The 10,130-nt window shown below is 57.3% G+C and overlaps 3 protein-coding genes across 13 annotated transcripts; 1 reads left to right on the top strand and 2 right to left on the bottom strand.

Annotated features, from left to right (window-relative positions):
• Window positions 1-86: 86 nt before the first annotated feature.
• On the top strand, window positions 87-4,734 carry TM7SF2 (transmembrane 7 superfamily member 2). 11 transcript variants are annotated; one of them, XM_060158710.1, is made up of 10 exons: window positions 87-349; window positions 764-960; window positions 1,063-1,117; window positions 1,571-1,765; window positions 1,844-1,947; window positions 3,149-3,268; window positions 3,362-3,530; window positions 3,737-3,817; window positions 3,904-4,026; window positions 4,346-4,734. In XM_060158710.1, the coding sequence occupies exons 1-10, from the start codon at window positions 301-303 to the stop codon at window positions 4,504-4,506; spliced, it is 1,254 nt and encodes a 417-aa protein (XP_060014693.1). In that variant the 5' UTR covers window positions 87-300; the 3' UTR covers window positions 4,507-4,734. The 11 variants fall into 11 exon arrangements, with proteins under 11 accessions (XP_060014693.1, XP_060014685.1, XP_060014691.1 ...); XM_060158702.1 differs by having other exon boundaries at window positions 1,063-1,378; XM_060158708.1 differs by having other exon boundaries at window positions 701-960; window positions 3,925-4,026.
• A 157-nt stretch (window positions 4,735-4,891) lies between these two features.
• On the bottom strand, window positions 4,892-6,262 carry ZNHIT2 (zinc finger HIT-type containing 2). Its single transcript, XM_060158714.1, has one exon. It carries the CDS (start codon window positions 6,126-6,128, stop codon window positions 4,929-4,931), a length of 1,200 nt encoding a protein of 399 aa, XP_060014697.1. The 5' UTR covers window positions 6,129-6,262; the 3' UTR covers window positions 4,892-4,928.
• Window positions 6,263-8,503: 2,241 nt separating this feature from the next.
• FAU (FAU ubiquitin like and ribosomal protein S30 fusion) lies at window positions 8,504-10,054 on the bottom strand. The gene is made up of 5 exons (XM_060157608.1): window positions 9,923-10,054; window positions 9,574-9,656; window positions 9,343-9,487; window positions 8,842-8,897; window positions 8,504-8,676 (listed from the first exon to the last, which is right to left on the bottom strand). The coding sequence occupies exons 2-5, from the start codon at window positions 9,646-9,648 to the stop codon at window positions 8,551-8,553; spliced, it is 402 nt and encodes a 133-aa protein (XP_060013591.1). The 5' UTR covers window positions 9,649-9,656; window positions 9,923-10,054; the 3' UTR covers window positions 8,504-8,550.
• Window positions 10,055-10,130: the final 76 nt, after the last annotated feature.

Below are 10,130 nucleotides of genomic sequence, written 5' to 3'. Positions count from 1 at the left end.
GGGGAGGGAGGTGGAGCTGTGAGCCTGAGACTACAGAGGCGGCTTTGGAGGCGGTCCTGTTGGTCTCGCCCCTGAGAGACGATTGGCTGACCTGCTGGGCCCAGGATGGGCCGGGGGCGGGTCCATTTAAAGACCTCGGGACAAAAGCGGTCGCTGTCTGTGCTCCGTGCAGAGACAGGTGCAAGCCCAGCTGGGCTGGGTCCTCCGTGTCACCGAGCCCATCTCCTGGGGGATGGGGTGGGCTGTGTTTTCTTGACGGATTTTTGAGAGCCCCCAACCCCCGGCGGAGCGGAGGATACCATGGTCCCTCAGGGCTCCCGGGCTGAGCTGGAATTCGGAGGACCCCTGGGTAATGGGGCAGAGAGAGAGGGTATTTGGGGCCAGAGCTATGTGAGGGAGAACTGGAGGTTGAGCTATGAGCGGGGATGGGGGCAGGGTCTGAGGATGAAAGGCTTTGAGGGGTATCGGGAGTCAGGATCTAGGAGTGTGCGGGGAAGCGTCTGGAGAGGGGCCTGAGGAGGAGCCAGTTCTGGCGGCTGCAGAGCAGGGGATCTGTGGCATGGAGGACCGGGCGGACTAGGGGGAACGCGAGCAGGACCCTCGAGGGGACCAAGACAGCGGTCAGAGAAGGGGGCCGAGCGCTGAAAACGGGGTGTGGAAGGCGGCGATGGGAATGCTGACGGGGCCCTGGCTATGACAGGGCGCCTGTGGGGGTCCGGGAGAGTTGGAGAGTGGACCCCGACGCGGCTGCCCCCTTCCCCAGGCGCTGCGGCACTGCTGCTGCTGCTCCCCGCCACCATGTTCCACCTGCTACTGGTAGCCCGCTCGGGCCCGGCGCGCCTCCTGGGCCCACCCCCTTACCTGCCGGAACTCGAGGAGCTGTGGAGCCCTTGGGCGCTGTTGCTGTGTCTCACCTGGCTCGGCCTGCAGGCGGCGCTCTACCTCTTGCCGGCGCGCAAGGTGCGGACTCGGCTCGCGGACGCGCGGGGGAGGCGGGCGGAGAGAGGGGGCTCGGCGAGAAGAAAGACAGCCTCAACCCTTAGCGCCCTTTTGTGCCCACAGGTGGCCGAGGGGCAGGAACTGAAGGACAAGAGTCGACTGAGCTACCCCATTAACGGTGCTTGGGGGCTGGGTCCTTGCGCGGAGTTGTGGGGATGGGGTTGGAGCCCCAGGCCCGGTGGGGAGGTCTATGGAGATGAGCCCGCGACCCCAATTTCTATTTTGTGCCTCTTTTACGCCCAGGACGTAGGGGGTTCCACTGGCTCCCTCCACACCCCTCCTCCCTCCACTCCCAGCATTGCTGCCACTCTATGCACCAGAGAAGTGGCTGGGGTGACCCTCCGAAAGCTAAAGTGTCTGACTAATGGCTCGGGACAAGGTCTGCGACCTCCCTGGGCTTTAGGCTCTGTGTGTGTGTGTGTGTGTGTGTGTGTGTGTGTGTGTGTGTGTGTGTGTGTGTGTGTGTGTGTGTGTGTGTGTGTGTGTGTGTGTGTGTGTGTGTGTGTGTTTGGGGGGTGGGGAGGAGGGGGAGGGGCGCAATCCCCAGGTCTCACTGTGTGTTGTGGTTCAGGCTTCCAGGCCCTGGTGCTGACAGCCCTGTTGGTGGGCCTGGGAGTGTTAGCCGGGCTGCCCCTGAGCGCACTCCCGGAAATGCTCCTGCCCTTGGCCTTTGCGGCCACCCTCATCGCCTTCATCTTCAGCCTCCTTCTCTATCTGAAGGCTCTGGTAGCCCCTGCCTCTGCCCTGGCACCCGGGGGGAACTCAGGTGAGAGGAGTCCCAGTAGGGTGTAGATGGAGGCAGATGGGGGTGCTTGCGTGCACCTCACCCTCCATTATTCTCCAGGCAATCCCATTTACGACTTTTTCCTGGGACGGGAGCTCAACCCGCGCATCTGTTCCTTTGACTTCAAATATTTCTGCGAACTGCGGCCTGGCCTCATCGGCTGGGTATGCTGGGCATGGCTAAGTGGGCTTCCAGCCAGGAGGAGGGGTGGGATGGGTGAGCAGTGCCTGGGCAGGGCAGGGCCAATATTGTGCTGACATAAATCATTAATCATTCATTCCACAAATAATTTGTTGAGTCCACATGTGCCCAAGCACTGCTCTAGGTACTGGGAGACAAAAGAAAGAAAAGTTACAGGAAAGAAAGAAAAAAAATCTCTGTCTTCATGAAGCCTGCATTCTAGTGGGGAAAGACAGACAAAAAATAAGTAGAATACGTATCGCATGTCAGGGGATGCTAAGTGCTACGGAGAAAGAGCAGCGAGGGAGTTGGGGGAGCAGGTGCAATTTTAACTAAAGCCATCAAGCGCAAAATCTATTTCGAGAAGAGTGATCCTGTGCTGCTTGCTGGCCAAAGCGGTGCAGAACTTCAAACTGGTCACTGGGTTTAGCAACCTGTCACTGGTAGCCTTGAAAACAGGCCAACTGTGTTTTTTTGGTTATTATCACCCATACTGGACTGGTCAAGATTTCCTGAAGGGTTTCTTGGGCAAGGTCCCTGTCACCTTGGAAACTACCTCATCCAGAGACGGGAGGAGTGCTGGGCGCCCGTCACAGATCTGGTCTTCAAGGCTGTTTCCTCATGTGTGAAATGGGATAAAGTAAGAGCTTCCTCCCAAGATTACTGTGAGGATTAGAGGTGGTAACCTGATTGGCAGCCTCAAGCCCAGTGCTACCAGAATGGGGGTGCTCAGTACAGGCTGGCTGCCAGCTAATCATTATCGAGCACTTACTAGGTGCTTAGTGCTTCACACACATTATGGTCCATGATTATCTCCCTTTTCTACATGGAGGTGGGGAAAATACGCTTTAGAGAGGGTAAGCAGCTTGCACAGGTGGCAAAGCTGAGATTCAAAACCAGGTCTGTTTTAACTCTCAAGCCTGAAGTATGCAGTCGCTCTCTACAGCGCTCTCCCAAAGGGAACACTGCAGGACACGGCAAGAGAAAACAGGTCAGGAGGTGGTCCAGTGCGGTCTCTCTGCCCCTGGGTACAGGGGCCGGAGCCACTCAACAAAGGCCTGGAGGGTTAGTGACGGACAGCTGAGAGAAGGGGACAGGCTGGCCACTGCCTTTCCAGGCGCTGCCACCTCTGTGGAGACGGACTGGGAACAGACTGCCCTGTCTCACCCTCTGTGTAACCCCCAGGTCCTCATCAACCTGGCCTTGCTGATGCAGGAAGCAGAACTTCGGGGGAGTCCCTCACTGGCCATGTGGCTGGTCAATGGCTTCCAGCTACTATATGTGGGTGATGCCCTTTGGCACGAGGTGAGGCAGGACTGGGCTAGGGAGGGAGAGGGTGCTTCCCACGAGAGGACCTCGTGGGGACTGAGCCAGTGTGTCTGGGTCCTGTCCCGGCAGGAGGCGGTCCTCACCACCATGGACATCATACATGACGGGTTTGGCTTCATGCTGGCCTTTGGGGACCTCGCCTGGGTACCCTTCACCTACAGCCTGCAGGCCCAGTTCCTGCTGTACCACCCAGAGCCCCTGGGGTTGCCCCTGGCCTCGGTCATCTGCCTCATCAATGGTCAGTCAGGAAGGGGCAGCACTCTCCCTCCCCCTTTCATTCGTTCACTATTTATTCAGCACCCACGAGGTAGGTGCTAAGCCTCACACCCTTCTTTAAAGCCAAGGGCTGGGTCCTGGCTCTCCTGGCAGACTGAGTCCAGGCTGTGGGTAGTTGGTCAGGGTCAGAGAGAAGGCCCCTGACTGTCTGCTCACACTTTCTCCCAGCTGTTGGTTACTACATCTTCCGTGGAGCCAATTCTCAGAAAAACACCTTCCGGAAGAATCCTTCTGATCCCAGAGTGGCTGGTGAGCTGGGTTTCTGGGGTGCCAGGAAGTGAGGTTGGGCAGCTGGACTTCCAGGGGGTCCCCCATCCCACTACGTCTTTCCCCAGACCTTGAGACCATCTCTACAGCCACAGGGCGACGGCTGCTGGTGTCTGGGTGGTGGGGTATGGTCCGCCATCCCAACTACCTTGGAGACCTCATCATGGCTCTGGCCTGGTCCTTGCCCTGTGGTGAGTGGTTTGGGTTGGCGCACGGCAGGGGCCGTTAAGTGTGTGAGGGGCAGAGGTGGAGTGGTGAGCACAGGATGCCCAGTCTGGGTGTGGAATGGAGAACAGGGCTGCACCCCAGTGGGGGGAGTAGTCAGGGAGCTGGGGATGGACTCAAGGTGTGGCTGGGCCACACCTCTGTGACAGCCTAGCACGCCAGCACTCCCTGCAGACCATGGACCTTTCACCATGGAGCCCTGAGGGCCCCGTGAGCCATCAGCTGTGGAAACCTTTGTGAACCGGAGGGCTGGCTGAGTGGTCACAGAGACCCCTTTCCCCACAGGGGTGTCCCACCTGTTGCCCTACTTCTACCTCCTTTACTTCACTGCGCTGTTGGTACACCGTGAGGCCCGGGATGAGCAGCAGTGTCTGCGGAAGTATGGCCTGGCCTGGCACGCATACTGCCGGCGTGTGCCCTACCGAATCGTGCCCTACATCTACTGAAGCAGCTCCACGTGTCCCAGGTCGGGCCACGTGCCCACCCAGCTGCCAGCACACCCAGCACCAGGAGCCTGGACTCACCTGGCACTCAAGGGCCTGCACCCTACCCTGCTCTGAGCTCCGACAGGCAGGGGTGAACAGCCTGATAGGTGGTTGGAGCAAAAGGGGAAAACGAAGACAAAATGGAGTGGAGGGGCTGCTCTTCCTCCTTGGATAAACATCTGGAATGCCTGGTGCTGCTTCTCTCCCTTTCTGGGGCCAGGTTGCTTAAAAACGGGCTGGGTCAGCCCCGATCAGGGAGAAGCTGCCAGGGGGTCTGTGGCCACAAGCGTCTGGGGGTGGGAGGCACAGCAGCTGTCACTCAGAAATGGGCACTGGCGACAGGGCAGACCAGTCACAGCTTTATTAATGACAGAGTGTCCAGTTCAGTCAAGGAGCTCCTCAATGAGAGTCCTCCGGGCAGGTGGCAGGGGGCCTCCCCAGAGCCGCTCCAGCTCCCCAGTGAGGGCTGCCACCTCCACGGCTGCCACAGTGTGGGCTCGGTGGGCCCTGGCGCAGTCTAGAGCCAGGGGTGTGAGGGCCTCCTCATTTTCGTTGGTCCAAGACAGCAGGAACTGGCACTTCTTTCGGGCCCGGTAGAGGCAATCTCGTTCCTCAGGGGCCACAGCTCGTTTCCGGGCTCGGCCCAGGGTCTGTGTCAGGTCCCCCAGTGCTGCCAACGTGTAGCCTTTCTGGTTGGCCGGGCCCTCACCCAGCAGGATGAGGGCGGCCTCGCGCATGGCACCCCGTGTGCCCAGGGGTCCGGGGGGATGTTCGCCTGCTTCCAGCACGTGGGCTGCGGCCTGCAGGGCCTCCTCGGTAGAGGTGAAGACTTGCTGGGCGCCCAGGACTCCAGAAACGCTGAGCAGCGTGGCACAGAACTCAGAGAGCAGAGCCTCGTCGCCGCCGTGATACAGGGCAAGAGTGTGTGCGTAGGCGAACAGCACGTTGGGCAGTTGGAAGCGCACGAGCGGCGACGCCCGGCCCCTGCTCAGGCTGGCCAGCGTGGGGATGAGGGTGGGCACGGCGGGAGGGCAGGCCCCGGGGACGTCTCCGAGAATTGGCTCGGCAGCCGCAGGCTCATCCTTCTCGGGTTCCGGTGGCGTCCTCGCAGGGGAGGGCTCCAGCTCCTCGGCGTCACAGCCCGGGGCATCACCCAGCTCCTCCAGAAGCCGCGGCCCGGCGCCGCGAACCCACCACCATGGCCGCCACGGGGGCAGCAGCCGCCCGGCCTCGCCTCGGCTCAGCAGCCGCTCGAAGGCCGCCTTCTCGGCCGGTGCCAGCCGCTCCCAGAGTCCTGAGAGGCCGCCGGGCGCCGGACCAGGCCTGAGGCCTGCGTCCTCGGGCTCGTCCTCAGTCTCACGTTGCTGACGCAGCCGCAGTAGGGCGCTGGCCAGGCGGCTGGGAGAGGCGCTGCGGCCACGCAGCTCTCCCAGCACCTGGTCACGGTAGAAGTCTTCGGCGCAGGTGCCATGCGCCCGGTAGCAGCGCAGCGAGCAGTAGGGCACGTTACAGCGAGGGCAGGTGTAGCGCGCTGGCTGGGCCTCCCGGGTGGGGCAGAAACCACAAGGCCCGGCCGGCTCCATGGCAACTGGCGCCGCACACCACACGGGAACGCACAAGGGCAGCAGATCACAATCTTCCGGCGCTTCTCGGTTACTTCCGCCTCTTTGTGGGGCCGACGGAGTGCTTAGTCAAAGCTCTTCGAGGATTCTCGTCAGTTTCCGCCCACACTCGGAAGCCAAGCCCCACCCCTCTCTTGAGCCGCGCTTGGGCTATGCGCCGGAACCGGTGGGGAGGTACGAGCTCAGCCCCGGCTTCGGCGGAGCTCGGCCCTGCGCGGTGGGAGCGTAAGGAAAGTGCTTCCGGCGGACGCTTCGCCAGTACCAGCTCGCCCCCTAGTGGTTACCTTTTGGGCACTATAAAGCGCTGCGGCAAAACCCAATCTTTGCTAACCTTAATGTACTCTGGGCCACTAATTGTGCTAAACCCATGGGAGATGAGGCGTCCCTGCGCTGAAGGGGCAGCCATTCTACTAGGGGACACAGACAAAGGGGAGAGTGGAAGAAGGCCAAGGCGGGGTGCCTAGACTGGGTGTGTTGGGGGCATTTTCCTCTTGAGAAGAAGCGTTAACAAATATTTGAGCTCTGGCTCGACTTCCTCATTCCAACTTTAAAGCGCAAACTTCACACTAGGCAGCGAAAACACACTGAAGAGCAAAATGAGATGAGGTTCCTGCCCTAATGGGCCTTACAGTTTGTGGTAGAGTGCAGGTGACGACTCACAAACTGTGCCAAGCGCTGTGAAGACTTGATCCATGGCACCCCTAAAAGTAAGCTCTGGTTCTTTGGTCCCTCACCTCACTCATACCCAGCCCCACCTCTAGTCAGCTCTGCCTTCGAAATACCTTGTCTCTATCTCAATTTGGGTCATCTGTTTCCCTACCACGACCTGGATGGATTTGAAGAGTCTGCTCAGTTTTACATCCCCTTCACCACTGGTGGTCTAAGCTACTTGCTCAACTGGATGACACCAGCTTATGGTTTCCTTTTTTCTTGCCAGCCCTCCAGAAAAGTCAGCCAGAGAAAATACTAAATCACCAGTCAGATCACATCAGGCCCTTGCTTAAAACCCTGACCTGCACTTGGACTCAAACCAAACTCCTCTCCACATCTGACAAGACCCTGCAGGATCTGCCACTCACCTTTGCACACAGGTCTCTTAGCTGGAACTCTCACCATCTCACCACTTGATCAGCTCCTGTTTCAGGTCTCACACACAACCCATCATCAGAGACCTCCCCTAGGACAGTTATCTACCTGTCACCCTCCCTTTTATTACAGCACCCTGCTTACTTTGAGATCATTAACACTTGTAACTAGTTTCCTTGCTTTCCGCACAAGAATCTAAACTCCTAAAAGGGATGGGGGCCAATGTCTTTCTAGGAAGCTCACTGTAGAACTCAAAAATAGCCAATATATTTGTGCACTTTCTAGAGGGCAGGTGCTGATCTAAGCACTTCCCATAAAATCCTCAAAGCAACTCGCAAGAGATGATGGCAATGGACTTCCCTGGTGGTCCAGTGGTTAGGACTCGGCGCTTTCACTGCTGGGGCCCCGGGTCAATCCCTAGTGGGGGAACTAAGATTCACATGCTGTATGGCACAGCCCAAAAAGAGTCAGCCAGCCAGTGAATAAATGGAACAGGGATCCAAACTCAAGGCAGTCCAAGTCTAGAGCCCAAGGTCTTTACCCCGTAGTATGCTGTATTCCAAGAACCAGCAGGTTCAAAAAGCTTAGCAGAATGAATGAATGGGTATGCATGTGTTGCTAGGAGGAAACTTGAATCAGCCCCAGAGAACTCCAATTCTGGGAACACTGAAACAATCAACTGAGCCACCTCACCTGTGATTAGGTTAGCAAGGCCCATCAGGTAATCAGAACAAATAAGATCACTGCAGTACTAATGTAATCAGGCAATACTTTCTGAAGCTGGGGCAGACCAGATTCCTGGTCTGGATTCTACTAAAGCCACAGCTGGTTCCAAGTGCAGGGAAATGCCACACTGGTGTTCCCTGATACATCTTCTACTCGATCAATCTCATTGCTGCCCCTATAAAATCTCTCCCACAACGATGGTTCCTGCTATTTTCTGTTTAAAAGAAAAAGACCAAAAAAAGAAAGTATTTGGAAGTTAATTATCAAGTTATTTAGCATTGGGATTGGAATTTTCCTCAACTCTCCATCTGAAGGGCTGGCATTTATGGTTACCAATTTTCATAGGAAGCTTTATTTTGGTTGTAGTTTACCACTCATCCACCTCCACCCATACATCCCTGCCAAGCTGCTGACTCTTGACACCACCAAGAAAACCAAAATGAGGCCTCACTGTTCATCATACCACCAGCCTGAGAAGCCACATCTATCCCTGAGGCTCTGCACATGAAGATGAAACAATGAGATGATTGGGTAAGTGACTTTATTAGAGAAAGCCAAGATGACAACACACTTAAGAGTTGGCATTGGGGCCCTTCTTCTTGCCAAAGGTAGGCACAACATTGACAAAGCGCCGGTTGTACTGCATACGCCTCTTGGCCCGGCCCGTCTTCTTCTTCTTTTTCTCTTGTTTGGCCACCTGGGAAAAGGGAGGGATGATCAAACCTGGGGTGCCTCTTCCATGCCTTCCCTCAGGTTCATCGCCAGGAAGGGAGAAAGCAAACAGGGCAAGGGCCAAGGGTTTTGGCTTAGCTGTGCCACAAGACAACGAAGTCCAAACAACACCACTAATACTCTCACTTACCTTCGGTGTCTGACCTCTTACTTTCCCGGCTCGGGCCAGGGAACCATGGACTTTACCTGTGATAGGAAAGGAGAACAGCAAGCAGTTAGAACAAGAAGGCCCCACCCAGCAGAACCCTTTCTCCCTCAACTCAAGTTTAAAGGCAAGATGGGCCCAAACAGGGAATGAAAACAAAGTCACAAAGACTTGAAATCTAAGAATGTCTAGTCTGGTACATTCTGGGGTGTCACTTCAGAATTTTCCAACTACTGACCTTAAGGCCTAAAAAGCACTTTGGAGATCTGGTCCGACCTCCTGATTTTAGTGAGTAAATTAGGACACAGACAAGGGTCTTATCTAGTAAGTGACTGAAATAGAATGACACTCTGGGTCAGTCTCCCATGGACCTCTCAGAAAGTTCGTTCTGAGAGATGTAAACAGGAAGAACCACCCTGGACTGAGCACACACCCTACACCCATGAGCTTACAAAGCAGTTCAAAACACAGACCCCCCCAACTCACCTCCAAGCATGCGGCCGGCTACTTCCAGAGTGCTCAGAGCCTCCACCCCACACTGGCCCAGGGTAGCCTCATCCTCTAGGGGCGTGCCTGCCATAAGGAGGACTTGATCTTCTGGAGCGATACCCTCCAACGAGGCTACATGAGCCTACAGGGAAAAACGAGACTCAGCGTTCCCGCGGCGGGCGAGGATGAAAAACACAAAAGACCCCAGGGAGCACCACGGAGCCTTACCTTGATCTGGGCGACCGTCTCCTGGACGGTCACCTCGAGAGTGTGTAGCTCCTGGGCGCGGACAAAGAGCTGCATGTTGGCGACTGAAAAAAAAGGGGGGGGGTGCTGTTAAGAGAAAAAATACTCTGGGCGAGCGGAGGGTCAGAAAATGGGTGGCAGGCCGGGGACGACGGCGCCGAAAAGTAGGTGGTCTCGGGGTCTCACGTGGGTAAGGCCGGGCCTGCCAGGGAGGTCGGACGGGGACTGGCCTGGCCCCCAGAGCAGCCCTTCTTCCCCCGTTTTTCCCGCGTCCTCTAACCTCGCGGCCAACCTGCGAGCCCTTCGGATCCATCCGTGGCACAAACCTTACCTGAACCGCGGATACCGCTGCCGCTACCGCGAAGATGGAGTCGAGAAAGAGGAAGGATCTAGGGCGGGTACGGCCTCGTCGCCGGCTGCGTGTCACGTCACTGCTAAGCGACCGCCAAGGCCTCTGACTTTTGTACCGCCCTAGGCCGCCTGGCTCCGCCTCTTTGTGCTTTGCGCAGGCGTTCTCTCGGTCCCGGGGTGGGTGGGGG

The sequence above is a fragment of the Lagenorhynchus albirostris genome, chromosome 9, assembly GCF_949774975.1.
Source record: "Lagenorhynchus albirostris chromosome 9, mLagAlb1.1, whole genome shotgun sequence".
Lineage (NCBI taxonomy): Eukaryota > Metazoa > Chordata > Mammalia > Artiodactyla > Delphinidae > Lagenorhynchus > Lagenorhynchus albirostris.
Note: the sequence above shows the minus strand (reverse complement) of the source record. Positions and strands in the feature narration are given on the sequence as shown.